Source organism: Cervus elaphus, chromosome 22, assembly GCF_910594005.1.
Source record: "Cervus elaphus chromosome 22, mCerEla1.1, whole genome shotgun sequence".
Lineage (NCBI taxonomy): Eukaryota > Metazoa > Chordata > Mammalia > Artiodactyla > Cervidae > Cervus > Cervus elaphus.
The window spans coordinates 10,455,790-10,474,930 of record NC_057836.1 but is presented as its reverse complement, the minus strand read 5'-3'; the positions used below and the strand labels follow the sequence as shown (position 1 = coordinate 10,474,930).

The following is a 19,141-nucleotide window of genomic DNA, read 5'->3' as shown; positions in this document are numbered from 1 at the left end:
CTGGCCCATTTCTGATAGGAGGAACGGGGGAGGAGGAATGCTAGCCCCTGCAGAGAGCCTAGACATAGAGGCAGGTGGGCCTCCTGCTGCACACAGCCTCTTCCCTGCAGAGCAGAGGAGTGCAGGGGACTCACGCAGCTTGTGATCAGGCCTCCATGAGCCCCTCTTCTGGTTTCCAGAGGATGTGCTTTCCAAGGCCAGCCAGGTTGTGTTACCTTGGAGGGCAAGGCTTCACCCAGCTCCGTCATGCTCATTTGTCACAAGGGAAGGGACATGAGCTCTGATGGCTGGGCAACCCTGCACACTGACTTCGCCTCTGCCCCCTTTCCTTTCTGTTCCCTGCTGTAGCGCCCCTACCTCCCTGGGAAACAGCCCCTGGGAACTGAGCCAGTGTTCCAAAAAGGCTTAGAATCAGAACCTCAGTGGGCAACCCCCAAACCCCAGGGCAGCCTCTTGAGGTGTGTGTGGGGTGGGAGCTTGGCTAATTTCAGTCTCCAGAACAGCTAGCATCAGCTGTGAAATACTGGATAGGTCTCTTTCCCCCAGCCTTAGTTTTTTCACCTGTAAAATGGGGGCTATTATTTTCAACTGGCCCCTTTGGGTGGATGACTCCCATCTCAGTGGGTCCGCTGCAGGACACATCTCTATGTGGGCCACGGAGGATGGAGCGCGCCGGCTGGGAGCTGCCTTGAGCCACACCCAATCTCCAGGTTCTCCTGGGGCACCCAAGTGGCCACCCAGAGAGAGACAGCTTTGGAAGGCTGGCTGTGGGTGGGGCGCCCTCTGCTGGACATTAGAGAAAGTGTCTTCTTGACTGCCCTTTTTCTCGCCCTACTTACTCTCCCTACACTAGCTGAACACACAATATACCAGGACTGGGACTACAGCCAGGCAGAGGACAGCTCCTGGGGCGGATTAGGAGAGAGATCACTGACTGTGGGGGAAATAAACTGGGCTTGGAGTCAGATAGACCTGTGTTCAAACCCTAGTTCCATCACTGTGTGCCCTTGGACCAGTTACATAACCCCTCTGAACCTGTTTCCTCACCGATCAAATTGCATTAATACTAGTATCCACCTTGTGTGACTGTTGCAAGGATTAGCTGAGATAATGTGGAGAACTGCATTGTGCCTAGCACATAGTAGGGGCTCTGTAAACATTGGTTTCCTTCACCTCTTTTCAGACCCTGTGTGTCCCAAGAGCCTATGAAACTGGGTCCAGAGAAACAATAAGCAGAGTTCTCTCTTTAGATGACAGGGCTCTACCCTCAGCACCTGCTCTTCTTGTCTGTGTGACCTTGGGTAAGTGACCACACCTCTCTGAGCTTCATTAAAATGGGACTCATATCTCAGAAAAGATAATCATTTAGGGACCATGGAGGTCCAGTGGTTAAGACTCCACACTTTCACTTTAGGGGACATGGGTTCCATCTCAGGTTGGAGGACTAAAGATCCCACATGCTACATGACACAGCCAAAAAAAAAAAAAAAGAAAAGATAATTGAGCAAAGAACTAAATGGCAGCTGCTGTTATTCTTTGGCTTATCACCTTCATCATCATTTCTATTAAGAAAATGTGCCATCTCTTGCTGTGCCTGAACATAAAAATATGCTCAATGAACATAAAAATAATTTCAAGGAGAAAGTGATCCAAAAGGGAAGTGTGTTAGACTGTGAGCTAACTGCAGCAAAGGGCTCTCAAGCTTTTGGAGTCTGGGTGGGGTTGCCAGTTCCACATCTATTTCCCTGGAGTAAAGGGGACCTGGAACTCCCAGGGAAGAGTTTGAACAAGGGCACCTGCCCGAGGTGGGGTACTTCACTCTGCGCTGGGAACTTTCGCAGATGTGGCCTCCCTGAGCCCCTCCTGGGCTGGCAGCTCCAACTGGGTGGGCTCCGAGGGCCGACTGCACAGAGATCCCTACAGAGCAGCTTTCTTCTTATTCGGTTCCAGTCTCTGCAGCTGACCGGACGTTCCAGGAGGGCAGAACCATTCCACACACAGGGCAGCAATCAGGGGTGACGCTGCACACCACTTAAGAATGAGCTGACTTTGTTTAAGTTACTTCCCCTCTCAGCCTCCACGGGAGGCCTCTGGCCGGGCATCTTGCTGGGAGTAAGGCGGGGCACACCACTGCAGCCAAGGCAATGCTTCTACCCAGGAGGGTGCCGTGGATGGCAAGCGGCAAGGCCACTAGTGGCAGTGCAGGGCCAGAGAGACAGTTGTTCATCACCCTGTTGTTCAGCTGCGGAGAGTGGGGAGCGCGGGGGCGGGGGTACAGATCCCGCCTATTATACACGAAGTAGAGAGGGACGGGAGGAACGCAGGGCGGTCCCTTTTTTTTTTTTTTAAGGTGTTTATTTAAAAAAAAATAAAAATTAAAAAAAATAAAGGTGTTTATTTATTTTTGTTTTGTTTTGGCCATGCTCTATGGCATGTGGTACCTTAGTTCCCCGACCAGGGTTTGAACCCTTGTCTCCTGCATTGAGAGCATGGAGTCTTAACCACTGGACCACCAGGGAAGCCCCAGGGCGGCCCCTTTAAAAGGCGGGGTCCGGCGAGCGGAACGGCCGAGCGTCGCTGCGGAGCACTTCCGGAAGGTTAGCCGTCCTACAACCGGAAGTGTCTTTGGCGCGCGGGATCGGTGGCGCGGAAGCGTTCCGGCTATGGGCCGCAAGAAGAAGAAGAAGCGAGATGGCGACGACCGGCGGCAGCGACTCATCCTGAGCTTCGATGAGGAGAAGCGGCGGTGAGTGCCAAGGCTGAGCGGATCCCGTTAGGGCCGCCGGGCAAGGCCGAGGCCGGGTCTGTCCGCACACGTTCACGCGGAGGGCCCTTCCGGTCCCGCCCTCTCAGCGTGGTGTGGAGCCCTGGCGGGTGGAAGCCGCAGCTCTGGGCCCCCCAGGCCGGAGGGATGGAATAGCCGGCCCTGCCCTCGCGTCGCTTCTCTGCTCCCCCAGCCGCTTTGTGATGCTGTGTGCGCTGCCCGAGAGCGGGCTTCACCCTCCCCAGCCTGGCGGTCTCGCTCGCAGTTGTGTTGTTCAGTCTCTCAGTCCTGTCGGACTCTGCGATCCCACGGACTCACAGTAGACTCAACTGTTTTGGATGAATGATTAGTGAATGAAACAAAGGTCTCCGGAACTTTGAGTCGGTCCTCTAAGCCTTAGCGTCTGGTCTAGCACCACTCAGAGTGCCACCTGGACCTATGGTAGTGGCAGTGAAAAGCCTGGTATTGGGCCCCAGAACAGATAGGAATGGTGCGGCCAGACCTAGGGAGATGAGAGGGGCTGAGATAAGATGGAGCGTGGGGAAGGAAGTGCTGGGGCATCGTCTGGAAACTAAGGGAGGCATCAACAAGACCAACAGACAGTCGAGGGGCAGAGTCCTGGGGAAATGGGTATTGGTCCAATGGACAGTTTGTGGAGGTCTGGGTAAGGGTGGCCTTGAAAGCCCCACTTGAAGCGGCCTAATTTACTGAGGAATAGAGTTTGCCAATGAAAAAGGGACCCTCACCAGTTCTAGGTTCAAAGGCTCTCAGCCTATGCCCACCACCTGGACCTGTTGCTGGCAGCTGAGCCCAGGAGGGTGGTGAGTGGGGAGAGGCAGCACCTCCCTCTCTTTCCCTAACCTTACACTCTCTGACCCCCTTGGGCAAGTCATCTTACCTTTCTCTGCCTCGGTGTCTTCCATCTGTAAATTGGAAATGGGTACCTGATTGAGGACAGGAGGAAAAGGGGGTGACAGAGGATGAGATGGTTGGATGACATCATCGATTCAGTGGGTCTGAGTTTGAGCAAACTCCAGGAGATAGTGAAGGACAAGGCATGCTGCAGTCCATGGGGTCACAAAGAGTCAGACGTGACTGAGCAACTGAACAACAATAACCACCCAATATGCATGCTGTTAAGATTACATGAGTTAATACGTTTACGTTTTTGGAATGGTGTTTAGCACATGGTGAGTGCAGTATTAGCTTCCCCCCCCCCCCCCCACCCTTCCTGGAGTGAGCCCTTCTTTCCTTGTGTCCTGATTGTCTCTCTTGCCTCTCTGCTGTAGGGAGTACCTGACAGGCTTCCACAAGAGGAAGGTGGAGCGGAAGAAGGCAGCCATTGAGGAGATCAAGCAGCGGCTGAAGGAGGAGCAGAAGAAGCTCCGGGAAGAGGTGCAGAGGGAGAGGGCAGGAGAGTGTCTCTAACTCCCAGGGGACCTGCAGCCTCGCTGGCCCGAATAGGGGCACCTGCAGGGCTGAAGGGAGGGGGCGGGCAGGCCTGGGGTGCAGTTTATGCAGATAGAGGTGCCGTGGTCTAGGTGTGGGGAAGGTTTAGGGTAGGATCTCTTGATCTTTCCCTCCAAGCCATGGTCTTACTCATCCTGGAGGGGAGCAGTGTCTGGGCTGAGAGGCCATACTCACCATGTTGCCCTCCCTTTGGTTTCAGCGCCACCAGGAATACTTGAAGATGCTGGCAGAGAGAGAGGAGGCTCTGGGTAAGTCCAGTCCTTGACCTGACCTGGAGAATAGCCAGTCGGTTGAGTTTATTTATCCCTTGATGGGTGGAAGGGAAGGGGTATAAGGGCTGCAGAGAAGCTGACATCTCCAGCTCTAGGCATCTTGGTGGTGCCCTAGGAGCCAGGGGTGTCCTCAGGGACCTCTAAATATCAGTGGATCAGAGGCGACCCAGACCTTTTGGCAAACGGATCCTGAGCAAAAAGCCCAGTTTCTGAGGCCTGGAGGGGCTGGGGGGTGGCAGCAGCTCCTGGGGTCCAGGTGGGGACCAGGTGGTCTGGGATGTCGCTGGAGCATGGAGGGAGGAGTTGGGTCATTTCCAGCACTTGTCTGCAGGCCAGGCTCTGGAGCCAGTGACTTCCCGGGTGCCGCTCTATGGAGTAGAGGGGGCCATTACACTCCAGGGCTGGAGTCAGGGGTGGGGTGCGTGCTGGAGCCTGCTTGCTTGTGTCCTGGGGCTGAGGCCCGGTCCTGTACCCACCCTGCACAGAGGAGGCCGACGAGCTAGACCGGCTGGTGACAGCGAAGACAGAGTCGGTGCAGTATGACCACCCCAACCACACAGTCACTGTGACCACCATCAGCGACCTGGACCTCTCAGGGGCTCGGCTGCTCGGCCTGCCCCCGCCCGAGGTGGGTCTCCCTCCCAGCCTGGGGGAAGAAGGGACACAGGGTCAGCCTAGCTTATCAAGGGGGTCAGTAAGCACTGGTCCATTTCAAGGGGCTGGTCCATGTCAAGGATTCCAGTACAAGGGGCTCTTTCCTCTGGGTAATCCTCCAGGGCCTGGACCAAAGCCCTGAACACTGGGGCTTCAGAGGCCAGCTCCACCACAAGCAGCTGTGGGAGCTTGGGCAGGTTTCTCTGCCTCGCCTGCTTCTTTCCTTCACCGGTACATTGGGGGTCACCGATGATAGCAGCTGCCTTGCCAGGTTTCTGTGAGGATAAAGTTGGTCAGTCCACTGAAGCACTCAAGAGCGGCTGATTGTGCTCGCTACCCCTGCAAGACACGTCTCTCTGTTCTGACCTGTGGGGTGTGAGTCATAGCAAGTTCCAACTAGCATTTAAAAAAAAAAAGGAAACAATATCAAAAGTATCAGAAAGCATCCCAGCAAGTGTTGTTTTATGAAACGTTTGTTTCAGTTAAGCTTGTGTCTGGGTTGTGTAGGGATTTATGCACATGTATGTGTATAATTTGGAGAAGGAAATGGCAACCCACTCCAGTATTCTTGCCTGGAAAATCACATGGACGGAGGAGCCTGGCAGGCTACACCCCACGGGGTCGCAGAGTGGGACACGACTGAGCAACTGACACACATATGTATAGTTAGTTGCCAGGTAAACCACATCCCCTTGCGTGGGTTACAGTGTCCTTAGGTTCTAGAGCCGCTGCTTTAATCACGTCCTTTCTGAGCTCACAGTCGCCTTGTGTTTGATGCTCGTTCTTCTGTTCGTTATGTGTGTGTAAAAGTCGCTCAGTCGTGTCTGACTCTTTGTGACCCCATGGACTGTAGCCTGCCAGGCTCCTCTGTCCATGGGATTCTCCAGGCAAGAATACTGGAATGGGTAGCCATTCCCTTTTCCAGGAGGATCTTCCCAACCCAGGGATCGAACCCAGGTCTCCCGCTCTGCAGGCAGATTCTTTACCATCTGAGCCACCAGGGAAGCCCTTTCTTCTGTCTGGTCTGATGCAAAGACTAGTCTTATCCCCATTTTAGAATTCTTTCACTTGCAAGTGTTGGAGTGTGCCCACTGTGGGCCGTGGTGGTGGAGGACTTCAGGACCCACCTCTGCCCCTGTCATTCCCGCTTCAGGGCACTTGTGACCCCCACAGCCTTCTCTGAGCCCCAAGCGGGTGTGGGAGCCAGCAGAGCAGTGACCGCTCAGGAGGCCCAGGCCTGTTGATCCGCCACTCCTGTTCTGTGCTTTTTTAGCAAGGGGCTGGGTCTGGGCCTGAGGAGGAGGCGTCATCCGTGGAGAAGCCGACCAGAGCCTTACCCAAGAAGTCCAGAGACCCTCTGCTGTCCCAGCGGTGAGCCCTGGCCTGTCCTCCCCTGTGAGCCTGCTCCTATGGCTGGCGTTGTGACAGTCACCTCCCGCTGGCCCATGGCGGGTGGTGTGGGGCAGAGTGCCTGGGGTAAAGGGCCTTTGTGGCTGTGAGCTGAGGAGCTGGCAGGCCCTCTGGGACAGAGCATGCTGCCTTTGGAATGGCATTTGGAGCCTGTCCTGACTTCCCCTGCATGAGCTGGGCTCAGGCACCCCCCAACCCAACCTTCCACCCATACCTTATTCCCCAGGGTAAACCGAGGCCCAAGCCTCACCAGCCTTCCTCCCATAGGATCTCCTCTCTCACGGCCTCACTGCATGCACACAGTCGCAAAAAGGTCAAGAGGAAACGTCTTCGCCGGGCCCAGGACACCACCAAGAAGCCCCCGAGCGCCACTCGTACCAGCAAGGCCCAGCGCCGCCGGCTGACAGGCAAAGCCCGGCACAGCGGGGAGTGAGCTCTGAGACCCCGGCCAGGCACCAGCCTGGTCAGCAAGGACCTGTCCTATCTCATAACCCAGCCTGCACCCAGGCAATGACTACAGCCCAAGCTTGGGAGGCCAGCACCCCTCCAGCCTGGGGTTTGGACTCCAGAAGGTGCAGGCAGCTGAGAGCCGGCCTCCCCCAGGAGAAGCCTCCGGGGGCCAAGTTTGGGGTGTCTGCCCAAATGTGTACCTCCCTGGACCTTCATCAGATTTGTGAAACTATGCACACATGTGGTTGGTTTGTCCCTGACCCTGATGCCACACACCAAGGGCAGGCGTTTGGGGAGGTGGAAACTGTTGGGCGTGGGTCACCCTTGCTGTCCAACAGCTCTCCCTCTGGGTATGTAAAGGTGGTGCTAGGCCTGGGCCCCCTGATGGGATGAAGACCAGCACCACCCCTGGCAGACCCAGAGTCTGCCTGCTGCTCTGGAATGCTGGCCGAAGGGTGAGCAGAGATGGGCTCTGCCTTCTCCTAGCTGGGACTTTGGGCCTATCCTTCCCCTTGGCCTTTCTGGTCTCCTCAGCTGACATCAAAGGAGTGGAGATGGGGAGTCCTGGAGTATTCTCACCCCCAACTTGGGCGGCTTCCATAGGCTTCCAGCAGCTCCCAGACAGCCCAACAGAGAAAGAGTGATTAGTCATTTGTAAAAAAAAAATCTCACTGAAATCGTGGCTGGCGGGTGCTCGGTGAGGGCTGCCGATTCTTCACACTTCCAGGTGCGGCTTCAGAGCCGATGGAAACCAGCCTTGTTGCAGCAGGTGAGTGACCTGTGTCACTCATACTCCGCTTTTCTGATGGAGCTGGGCTGGTGGCAGGGTGTAGGTCCGTCTGCCGCAGGTGGGTGTGGTGTGAGGGTGGGCAGCCAGAGCACCTGTTCTGGAGATGCGGACCCTGCTTGCGCTGACTGGTTCCTGTGGTTGTGGACCAGGGCTCAGGAATTTCAGGTGCCACCCTGATGAGGGGAGCTGTGTCTGGCCCTGATACTAGGACTGCAGAGGAGAGAAGGGTGAGCTTTCAGCCCCTGTGAAGCTGGTGGGCTATTGAGTGTGTGTGAAGGGGATGCAGGTTCCGCCCCTGCACCCAGCGGGGCTCCTGGAGGAAAGGGGGCAGGGATCTGGGGTCTGCAGGGCAGGCCTTCCCCTTCACTCACCATGGAGGGCCTGCTGGGCACAGTCCTGGCCCTGCACTGGGCAGGCCCTCTCCCATCACCATCAAAACCCACCATCTGGGGCTTCCTTGGTGGCTCAGGGGTAAAGAATCCACCTGCCAGTGCTGGGGACATATGTTCGATTCCTGGTTGGGGAAGATCACACGTGCCACAGAGCAAGTAAGCCCGTGTGTCACAACTACTGAGCCCCTGCTCTAGAGCCTGCTTGCTGCAACTAAAAAGCCCACGCAGCAGTGAAGACCCAGTAAAGCCAAAAAAACCAAAAAAACAAACCACCATCTGGTGCTGGCTGTGCATGTCTGAAGGCCACACCTGGCCGTGGGAACATGAAGCTCAGGGTTTATGGCTGGGTGGCCTGGTGACCTGGCTTCTCTGGCTCCTTCCACCTGATCTCTCTGCTGCCTTCCTGTTGTCCTCCCCACGTGACTTAGGGTGGGGCCACTCGCCTCACTTGGCTGCCTCTGTCCATGGCAGAGGGCGGGGTCTGTTACTGGGCCATCTAGATGGTTCTGGTACTTGACCCAGGGCAGTGAGTCTCCTCCTCACAGGCCCTCATGAGTAGGAGCAGAGATGAGCCCGGGGGCTTTGCACACATGGCCAGGCTGGGGTTTGAGTCCTAGTTCTACTGCTGGCCCACTATGTGATCTCCCTGCTGCTGACCTCCCTGGAACTGTTAGCCCCACATGTAAGGTGTCATAAGACACCTACCTCGCAAGCCTGCCCGGAGACTGAAGTGAGACCACGTGCATGAACCACTTCCCACGGCTCCTGACGTTCCTGGGTGCACCTTCCGTGTGCGCAGCTGCTGCTCAGACACCTGACCCTGCTGTCCATCCCCAGTGCCATAGGGTCTTTTCACAACTTACAATCTACATTTGTAATGTTGATCTGTATTAAATTCTCATCCGTTTCTCTCCCACCTGTGCCCTTTTTTCATCCAGCAGACCAAGGAAGTTGAATTATGGTGATCTTTGCGAATCCTAAAATCGAAAGTGGTGGAGTGAGAACCGTCTGGAGAACTTTCCTCTCCGTGGTCTACCTGAATTCTTCCTGTCGCTGTCCATCCGTCAGGCCCTGCGGTTTGGGAGCTTTAGGAGCTTAATCAGGAAAGATTAGATTTAGCTACATATAATATGAAACAAGATTTTAAAATAACCGGCTTATGTAAAACTAGAGTTCTCAGGTTAATAGGAATGGAAGGCAGCAAGCCTGAAGCTGAGAGGGTAGGCTTTTAGCTTTTGGTTTTGTGCTGTTTTCAACACACAGGTTCTACCTTATGGCCTAAGATGGCTGCCTGAGCTTCAGCCATCATATCTGCCTGTCAGCTACAGAAAGGAAGAAGGAATGAAAGTCAGGTCCCTCCTAGAAACACATGATTCTTGTGCTATTAGGCAGGCAGCAAAGGCTTTGGGCAGGTGGAAGAGGGAGCTTGTAGCCGCCAGGAAGGCCGAGGAGCGTGGCTTGTTCTGGAGAACCATGTACCCACCTAAGAATTGGGGACTGTGTTGCTGAAGGGAGAATCGGTATTGGGGTGCAAACAGCAGATTCTCCCACAGAAGCCAGAAATGTAAAGGGCTGTCTGGAGGGGATCCGACCATGGAACTAAAGCCATAGCAGAGGCTTATCCGTTCCTGTTACTACACTGAAGTTTCCTGATGGGTCAGGCCTGTGCTAGTAAAACAGAGGCATGGCCATAGTTACTGGGAGCCAGGTCTCAGCTCAGTAGTAGGATCTGGTTTTGGGGTGGCCTGATTCTCCCTGGGAGCTTCGGGTGAGGAGGCCAGGTGGAGCCGCCCTGTGGGTCTGGAACTAAGGAGGAGAGAGGTTGGATGTCAGGGAAGCCTTAGCTTCCTGCTCCAAAATCCTCTAGATCCTGGGACTTCTCTGGAGGTTCAGTGGCTAAGGCTCCTTGACCCAAATTCAGGGGGCCCAGGTTCAATCCCTGGTCAGGGAACTATATCCTGCATGCTGCAACCAAGACCCCCGTGCAGCCAACTAAATAAATATGAAAAGAAAAAGGTCCCCTTGACCTTGATGTTCCCTAGACTTGAGCTGCTGGCCTCCCTTTGGCTGTGTGGATGGTTCTGGGGAGAGGTTCCCAATTCATCCTAGTGTGGGGTGCTCACTCCCTGCTCTTGTGAGCAGGTCTGTCTTAGCAAAGTCCTGTTCTGAACAAGCATCCGCCTCCTCCAGACACTATAGAAGCGCTTTCTTTAGATGTTCACAGGCTGCCCTCAGCCTGTCCCGCTCACCTCGGTTCTGAGTTGCCTCCTCTGGGAAGCCTTTCCCGACCCCTGGGAATTAGTCGTTTCTCCATCCGGGCTCCAGGCACACTTTGCGTTTCTTCCTTTTAAACACTGAGCATGTTCTAATTGGGTTCCCTCTCTCTCTGAGCCAGGCCCTGGGAAGTTTGTGTTGGTCATTTCTGTGTGTCTAGCCCCGGCACAGGACCGGAACCCCTACGTTTTCAGCCAGTCCTGGCTGGATTACACTGAACTCATTCCCCCTCCCCACCAGTGTTCTCATATAATCCTTGAAACAATCTTTTTGAGAATTTTCTTGGGCCTAGTGCCATGCTTGCCTGTCTGCAAGTTTCTAAATCTAGATTTTTTCTCCTCCTCACCACAGTCATCTCCCTCAGGCCTTTGCTGAAACCTTCCCTGTCCAGTGAACTTTGCTCTCTCCCTTCCCTCTTAGTCACCATGACTGGCAAATAATCAAAAGGAGGATAGGAAACAAATTTATCAGGCGCCTCCAATGTGCTAGTGACATTATCAACTCACAACAGTACTGTGAAGCGGATACTAGCTCCATTTGACAGATGAGAAAACTGAGTCTCAGATTAAGTTACATCAAAAGTTACCCTGGTTACAACTAATAAGACATGACCCTCACATCTCATGGGGGAGACAGACACATGGAGTTCACCCTGGAGGTCAGGGTTCATTGTATAGGCCCAGGGCTGGGGCACAGAACAGTGAAGAGGTGACACTGACATGAGTCTTGAAAGATGGTTCGGCCAGGTGGTTGGGAAAGGGGATGGACAGGCAGGCAGAGAGCCCTTTGGAGAGGAGAGGTTGGGGAGGGGTGGTTAGAGGAGAAATCTGCAGAGGCTTGAAGGGACCAGACCCTTAAGGGTCTCAGATGCTGAGCTAATGATCTGGACCCTTATCCTGTGGCCAGCAGGAGCCCGTGAGTAGGGGAGGGGGTTTAGCCTGGGGAGAGTCAAAGTCAGGGTCAGGGATGACTTTGGGGGTGAACCTGATGGCAGGGTCAGGGAACACCGGGGGTGCGAGGGAGCCTGGAAGTTCCAAGACCTTCCAGCAATAATCCAGGGGAGAGGAAATTCCCTGGTGGTTCAGTGCTTAAGGCTATGCCTTTCCCTGAAGGGTTCAATTCTGGCCGGGGAACTAGGATCCCACAAGCTGTACAGTGTGGCAAAAAAAAAAAAAAAAAAAAATCAAGGGAAAGGTGGGCAGACCCTCCTTTCACTCACCACTCACTCTCAAACCCAGTATTTACCAAGCACCAGTAGGGAAGTGCTTAGTAAAGCAGTATTAGGTGCTTGCTACTGCTAAGTCACTTCAGTCATGTCCGACTCTGTGAGACCCCGTCCCTGGGATTCTCCAGGCAAGAACACTGGAGTGGGTTGCCATTTCCTTCTCCAATGCAGAAAAATGAAAAGTGAAAGTGAAGTCGCTCAGTCATGTCTGACTCTTCTCGACCCCATGGACCGCAGCCCACCAGGCTCCTCCGTCCATGGGATTTTCCAGGCAAGAGAACTGGAGTGGGGTGCCATCGCCTTCTCCAGTGTTAGGTGCTTAGCACTGAGCAAAACAGAGTGGTCCCTGCCCTCCAGGGACTTACAGTCCCCAAACTCTATATATGGGAATGGAGAGGAAGAGACTGGAGAAGAGAGAATACTAATAACATTTATTGAGTACTCACTGTTTCCCAGTCCCCCTTTACCTGGTTTAACTCCCTGAGTTCTCAGGGTAACCCCACAGGGCAGGTAATTACATTGAGCCCGTTTTGCAGGTGAGGCATACTGAGGTGAGCGCCCCCACCCCACCCTGATGTATGACAGGACAGGGCTTTAGCTGAATTCTAGCTATTCGCTGTCTCTCTGTTGGAGCTGGGATTTAAGCTGTAGGTAGTCTCTGGCTGGACACATGTACATCTCCAGGGAAAGCCCCAGAACATAAGTATGCCCAAGTTGTGGGTCCTTCCTCACATAAGTCACACCCTAGATACATACTCTAACACTGCCAGACCGCTGAAGCAGGCCTGAGAAATGGGAAATGGAGATCCAGGATCTTACCTCCAGGGGGCGCCACTCACGAGGTTGACAATGTGAAAGACATCCTAGGAGCAATGGGAGTCATGCGCAAGATCCCAGCAGAGGGAGCCCTCCCTCAAGTCTGGGGTAACTAGGGAGGGCTTCCTGGAGGGGGTGGCATTTAAATCATCACTTGTTGTTTAGTCGTTAGGTCGTGTCTGACTCGTTTGACACCCCATGGACTGTAACCCACCAGGCTCCTCTGTCCATGAGATTTCCAAGGCAAGAATATTGGAGTGGGTTGCCGTTTCCTTCTCCAGTGGATCTTCCCAACCCAGGAATTGAACCCACTCTCCTGCATTGCCCAGTACATCCTGAGCCAGGATGACCTGTTCAGGGGATCTTTACTGCTGAGATACCAGGGAAGTCCTAAGTCATTGCTAATGGATGACAATCTGTGATTTGCTATTCCAGAGACACTGCATGAAAGAGAAGTCCTGAAGATTCATTTGGTGACTCACACAGCATTTAAAAGCAATTTGACTTAGCCATATTTTAAAAATTTGAGGTTTCATCTAAATGTTCAGATTTTCAGCTTCTCCAGTAAAAATGAGCCTGGTGGCTTTGGATCACCACTTATTTCACAGGGTTGCGCTGGGCTGGAGCCTGCCCTGATGACCCCTTCAGAGATTCGTGCCTTCCTGCTCCTGCTCAGTTGGGTCACAGCCCCCTTCACCTCTATCTTGCCTGTCCAGACCACATGATTCTACAACAGGCTGGTGAGCCGGGAGGCCTGGAATGACCATTCCTGCTTGAACAGTGAGGAAACTGAGGCTCAGAGGGATGGAAGAGATTAGAACTGTCACTTATTGTTCTGCTTCCCCAGATCTCTGAAGAGATTATCTGGGCCCAGGGGAATGCTGTAAACAGAGGTGAGCAGGCATAGACTCTTTAGGGATCTGAAAGAGGAATGCGAGACTGGGGCGAAATGGTGACAAGAGGTGATGCTGCCTGGCTGCCACCATTATGCCCTGAGCCACCCCACAGAACTCAGAGTATGTTTTTAGACCAGGCACTGTCATCGAGGCACTGAGTCTGAGTTTCCCATCTATATAATGGGGCTGCAGCTGGCCTTCCCATATCAGGCCTGAAACTACCACTGTCCCCTACAGGAGGGGGCTTCCTCAAACAGCCCCCTTCGCTCCTCCCAATACACCCTTGGCTCCCCAGCCCCCTCCTCCTGCCTCCTTCCAACCATCTCTCCTTCAGGACCCTGACTGCTGACCTGACCCCCCACGGTTTCCCCTGCCTTGGAGAAGTACAACCAGGCAGGCTCCAGAGATACAGAGCCCCCCTCAGAACAGCCCACCAACCCTGCCCACTGATTCTCCCCCTCACCCCCTAATTCTTTCCACTCCAGCCTCGCTGCTTCTGTCCCCTCAGCCTGAAACACTCTTCCGTGGGACCTGCAGGTTCACTCTGCTTTGTCTTCTCCAGGTCTTAGCTAAAAGGTCACCGTCTCAGAGAGGCCTTCCACGACCACCTTATCTAAGAAGTGATGCCTGGGTGGGAGGGAAGTTCAAGAGGAAGGAGATGTGTATATCTATGACTGATTCATGTTAATGTATGGCAGAAACCAATACAACACTGTAAAGCAATTATCCTCCAGTTAAAAAAAAAAAAGGAATAAAAATAAAAGCCCTTCCCCCAAAAAAGAAGTGACTCCCTCCCCACACCAGCCACTTCCCACCCCACCCCCACCCCAGCTTCATTTTTCTCCTTAACACTACCACAAGCCAGTACATTCCATATATTGCTTATTTATCTTGTTTGAGATCTGTTTGTCTCCACTAGAATGTAATTGCCCTGAAAACAAGAGATTTGCTCTTTTGTACACTGATGAGTCCTCAGCATATACAACTGACATCACAGGGGCTCCATAAGTATTGAATGAACTGAAGTGTCAGTAGTGCTACCCTGAGTTGGCTCCTGATTTTACTGCTTAATGGTGGGTAGAGGGCCATACCTGAGCTTCAAACTCAAACCAAGCACCCACCTCACCCCCAGCTCAGAGAGGTCAAGTAACTGTCTCAAGGTCACACAGCCAAGAAGTGCTAAAGGCCGACCACTCCCTGTTTTGCTTACAGTAATTGGGGCTGAGCAGAAAGATCATTATCCTAGTTATGAGATGTGCTTTCACCCACTCCATCCTGAGCCAGGATGACCTGTTCAGAGGTCTGTCTCTCCCACTAGTCAGTGAGTATGCCCTTTCAGAAGGAGCCACACTTTGTTCAGGTTACCATTTCCCTGGGGCCCAGCACAGGCCTAGCATGTACCAGGTACCTGTAAGTGTCTGAAAGAATTAGTGACTGAAGATGCTCTGTAGTAACCAGTAGAGTCCAGACACACCAGAATTTTAGTCTTGGCTCTGCCACTTACTAGCTGGGTGATGCTGATGAGGTAATTTCTCTGATCCTAGTTGCTGTGAAATGAGGATCTTGGTACTGAATCCTTCAGGTTGCTACATCCTCACAGATGTAGAGATTTTGGAATAGGAGCTGGCACACAGTGCAGTGTCAGCTTAAAAAAGAAGGCATATTTTTTTTTTTGATTTATTATTTATTATTTTTATTTATTGCTGCACTGTGAGGCATGTGGGATCTTAGTTTCCTGACCAGGGATCAAACCCATGCCCCCTGCACCCAGAAGGCAGATTCTTAACCACTGGACCACCAGGGAAGTCCCCAAAAAGAAGGCATATTTTTTAAAAAGGAGGAGCTGGGCATTTTATGATTGAGCTCCACATCGATGGAAGTGTGCAAATGAATGTGCAAATAGTTGAAAACTCCTGGGCTTTTCATTTCGTCCTCATCAGTTACTACTTCCACTTTATAGATCAGAAAATTGAGGCACAGAGAGATTAAGTCTCTAGCCCAAGGTATGGGCTAAAGCCAGACTAGGGAACTGCGGCGGGAATGAACCGAAGGGAAAGAGATTAGAAAGCTCCAGACTCGCCAGTGCCAGCCGCCCCGAGATCCCCCTGGGAACCCTGACGCAGCTGCTCGGGCTAAACGTGCGGCGGGTCCCGCACTCGGAGACATCTGGGCTCCGCCCGCCTCCGCCCCGCCTCCGCCCCGCCCCTTGCCGTCGGGTTGTCCAATCCCACACCATTCATGTAAATGAAGCACCTAGGGAGAACCTATGCGAGAGCGGCAGAGGCGTGGTCTTCGCCCACCTCCCGGGCAACGTTCTGATTCATTGTTAAAATAGAGAGGCTGTGACCCTTGGCACCCCACCCCAGCACCCACTGTGTGTGGAAACCCGAGCCGAGGTTAGTACCGCGAGCGGAAAGGTGGGAAGGGAGGGGAGGCTAGTGAGGAAAGGTAGAGGAGTGAGGGACACGGGGAGGGACTGTCTGACTAGCTGGATGGAGAGAGGTCCAGGGATCCATTCTCCGGGTGGGGCATGCATGTCCGCTGAAGGTTTCTCATTGTATCCACACCTAAAGTGCATTTTAGAGAAGGGTTCTTAATTGGTTGGGGGTGGGAGGAGGAAGCAGGATCGGTGAAGGGCACGTGCAGTTGAGCACCCCACACTCGCCCGCAGGGAAATAAGCAGCGTTCTCGTCTGAGGCTCCTTTATGTGGCGGGATCAGGAAGGAACCGCCCAGACTGGGCAAGACCGATGCGTCCCCCGCCACCCCCCACCACTGGGAGCAGGGAAGGACAAGGAGAGAGAACGGCCCTGGGTGGATTAGAGACCCCGGGGCTACCGAAGGGCCAGTGGGTGCTCACTAGCCCCCTCAGTGCCCGTCTACTTCCCCAGGTCTGATGGTCAAGGAGCCGGAAATCTTCTCCCTGGTTGTCCCAGGGGAGGATGCGAAATCCCCCAGGTCTCCGTTGAGATTGGCAACTAAGGCCAGATCCCCTGGGACACTTTGGAGGAAACTTGACAGGTATGAGCTGCTGACCTGGGGGCATGGTAAGGTGCATGTGTGCTTGGGGATATGGATTACTCTCACTCCACCCCTCTTGATGGGGTTGAGAAGAGCATCTTCAAGTCACACTGTTCTAGTGTGGCTCCCCTGGCCACCCCAGGACATGGGGTTGGAACCCTCAGTGGAGCCCAAAGGGGAAAGCCCGACGCTCCTCACAACACCAGGGTTTCTCTTTGGCTGAGCTCTGCCCGACTTGCTGTGTGACCTTATGTTGTTCAATTTCATCCATGATTTTGTCCTCAACTCTGAAAATACCGGGCTGGCCACTTGCCTCTCTTCCCAGGGTTTCCCAGGGGATCTGTGTGAGTGGACAGTGTGATCCAGTGTCCCTCATGCCCACCTCTGAGAGTGCGGGGAGACACACAGCCTGGGTTTGAATCCAGTTCAGCCACTGGGACTTGAAGTGAGTTATGGAATCTCTGTGAGACTTAGCTGCCTCATCTGAAATTGGCATTCATTTTATCTACAATGCATGTTAACTGTAAGGCAAGGGCACTGAAACTTTGGGGTGCATTGGAATCACCTGGGAGACTTGTATAAAATGCATTGTATAAATGCCCGTGTAAGTGCCTTATCTCCAGAGATTCTGAATGGGTGGATCAGGGAAGGAATTGGGAATATGCATTTTATAAGCAGCTCAGCTGAGTCTAATGCAGGGTCCTCAAAATACACTTCGAGCAACACTGCAGTAATGAGTAGAAATCACATGTCAAATGCTTGGCAGAGTGCCTGGTGCTTAGGAGGTGCTTAATGAGTGTTTGTTGAGTGAATAAACGAACAGATGAAAGAATTGATGGATAACCTCATTTCCTTGGTCCTTGGCTGTCTGGGATTAAACCGGGGTTGGAGTTCAGGTCAGCTGGTCTTTGTCTCCCCCTGCCATTCTTCCCAGGCCCCACCATCGGACTGAAGGAGCTGCCTTGGCCTGACTTGACTGATATGGAGGGGGTGGCTGGAAATGCCTCCTGCGAACACTTTGAAGCTGATGTGCTGGCCCAGAGCTGCTGTCAGGACTGCTGCTACCCTGAGGAGGCCCACAGCGCAAGGCACCAGGTGGGTAGGCTTCCCAGAGTGGTTGGGGTGCTTTGGGACAAAGGAGTCTGTGATGTGAGTGCTTGGCCAGGCCACTAACTTGCAGCTGAACCCAGACACTGACCTTCCTTGTGGTCAGAACCTCAGTTTTCCCAATTTGTGCAGTGAGGCGGTGGAACCATGGTAGTGTTTCCCAAGTGCCAGTCATTCTCCTCCTGCTTTTATCGTTTTTTGCTAAGCCTCATATAACCTATTTCTTGCTGTGCATGTATATTAAGTCGCTTCAGTCGTGTCTAACTCTTTGCAACTCTGTGGGCTGTAGCTCTCCAGGCTCCTCTGTCCGTGGGGATCTTCCAGGCAAGAATACTGGAGTGGGTTGCCATGCTCTCCTCTAGGGGATCTTCCTGACCCAGGAATCGAGTCTGCATCTTTTATGTCTCCTGCGTTGGCAGGCGTGTTCTTTACCACTAACGCTACCTGGGAAGCCCATTACTTGCTGTATTATTCTTTAAATCCGTACCCTTTTTTAAACTTATACTAAAACAAAAGTTTACATCGCCACGACAAATAGAAAACTAGGATCATGTCCTTCATATTAGAAGGTTAAAAGGAAAGAAAGGAAAAGGAAAAAGAAAGTCAGAAATGTCATTAAATTCTAACCAGGAAATATTGTCATAGGTTAAAGGCTCTGAGCTTGGGACTTCCCCAGCAGTCCTGTGGTTAAGACTCTGTGCTTCCACTGCAGAGTGCTGGTTTGATCTCTGGTCAGGGAACTAAGATCCCACATGCCAAGTAGGGTGACCAAAAATTGTTTTTAAAAAGGGATTCTGAGCCTGGGTCCTGCTGTCTGTCTGTTAAAAAGGGAGATTGGTAGGTGTTAGGCATTATAGATACCCCATAACCACTGGGGACTTTCTCCTTGAAGGTACTGGAGGAGTGAAAGGGGATGGATGGATGTGATGGATGAAGTTTTAGGCTCAGCCTTGGTCTGTGTAAACCTGGGGCTATGAGAAGCATAGGACCGTAACTCTTCAAGAGTGCTTGCCACTGACCTCCTAACGACTCTGCCATTCCCAGTGCCCCTCTTGAGCCTGGTGGCCATCTCCATGCAAGCGTTAGGCTCTGAGAAGTGGTCATTATAAGGGAGTTGCTATTCAGCTTTGGAGCCAGGCAGACCAGAGTTCCAGGCCTAGTTTGCCATTCACCTGCGGTGTGACCATGAGTCACTAGCCTCTCTGGTTTCACTCTCCTGATGGGTGAAGTGGGGCAACAAATCCTCACCCTCAGGGCATCCGGCCCTGGGTAGCCCAAGTCACATGTGGCTAATTCAGTACACACTAGTTTCCTTTCTTCCATCTTCCCAACCAGAAAAATAAACCTGGGAGATTCTTTTCTACCTGTCCTGATACTGCCAAAAATAGCTCCCCAGCCCTCACCCCCAAGTTCAGGAAGCAGATGCTTGAAAGCCCTGTGAGTCCATCTCCCCTGCAGATGACCTTCTCCCAGTGGGTGGGGGGATGGCAAACTTGGAACAGGATAAGGAACCTGGGTTCAGACATGTCTGAGTGCTAGTCTCAGTCCCACCCCTTCCCAGATGAGACCTTGGGCCACCTCGTGTGTTCACATGTATTGAA

The 19,141-nt window shown here is 53.1% G+C and overlaps 2 protein-coding genes across 3 annotated transcripts in view; both read left to right on the top strand.

The window, feature by feature from the left end:
- Nucleotides 1–2,575: 2,575 nt before the first annotated feature.
- NOL12 (nucleolar protein 12) lies at nucleotides 2,576–7,254 on the top strand. 2 transcript variants are annotated; one of them, XM_043882085.1, is made up of 6 exons: nucleotides 2,576–2,746; nucleotides 4,054–4,159; nucleotides 4,434–4,482; nucleotides 4,992–5,134; nucleotides 6,434–6,531; nucleotides 6,838–7,254. In XM_043882085.1, exons 1-6 carry the CDS (start codon nucleotides 2,664–2,666, stop codon nucleotides 7,001–7,003), a joined length of 645 nt encoding a protein of 214 aa, XP_043738020.1. In that variant the 5' UTR covers nucleotides 2,576–2,663; the 3' UTR covers nucleotides 7,004–7,254. The 2 variants fall into 2 exon arrangements, with proteins under 2 accessions (XP_043738020.1, XP_043738022.1); XM_043882087.1 differs by lacking the exon at nucleotides 2,576–2,746 and adding an exon at nucleotides 2,860–3,954.
- An 8,478-nt stretch (nucleotides 7,255–15,732) lies between these two features.
- LOC122680291 (TRIO and F-actin binding protein) overlaps nucleotides 15,733–19,141 on the top strand; it is a 59,150-nt gene continuing 55,741 nt past the window's right edge. Inside the window, 3 exon segments of the mRNA XM_043881492.1 lie at nucleotides 15,733–15,809; nucleotides 16,304–16,433; nucleotides 17,368–17,528. Of these exon segments, the coding sequence (XP_043737427.1) occupies nucleotides 17,415–17,528 (114 nt within the window). The 5' untranslated portion in view covers nucleotides 15,733–15,809; nucleotides 16,304–16,433; nucleotides 17,368–17,414.

What these genes read in the sequence shown, in the direction of transcription:
- NOL12 (XM_043882085.1), top strand. Translation starts at nt 2,664, where the DNA reads ATGGGCCGCAAGAAGAAGAAGAAGCGAGATGGCGACGACCGGCGGCAG. An exon ending in TTCGATGAGGAGAAGCGGCG is followed by an intron (nt 2,747 to 4,053) that starts GTGAGTGCCAAG and finishes TCTCTGCTGTAG; the next exon opens with GGAGTACCTGACAGGCTTCC. An exon ending in GACCCTCTGCTGTCCCAGCG is followed by an intron (nt 6,532 to 6,837) that starts GTGAGCCCTGGC and finishes TTCCTCCCATAG; the next exon opens with GATCTCCTCTCTCACGGCCT.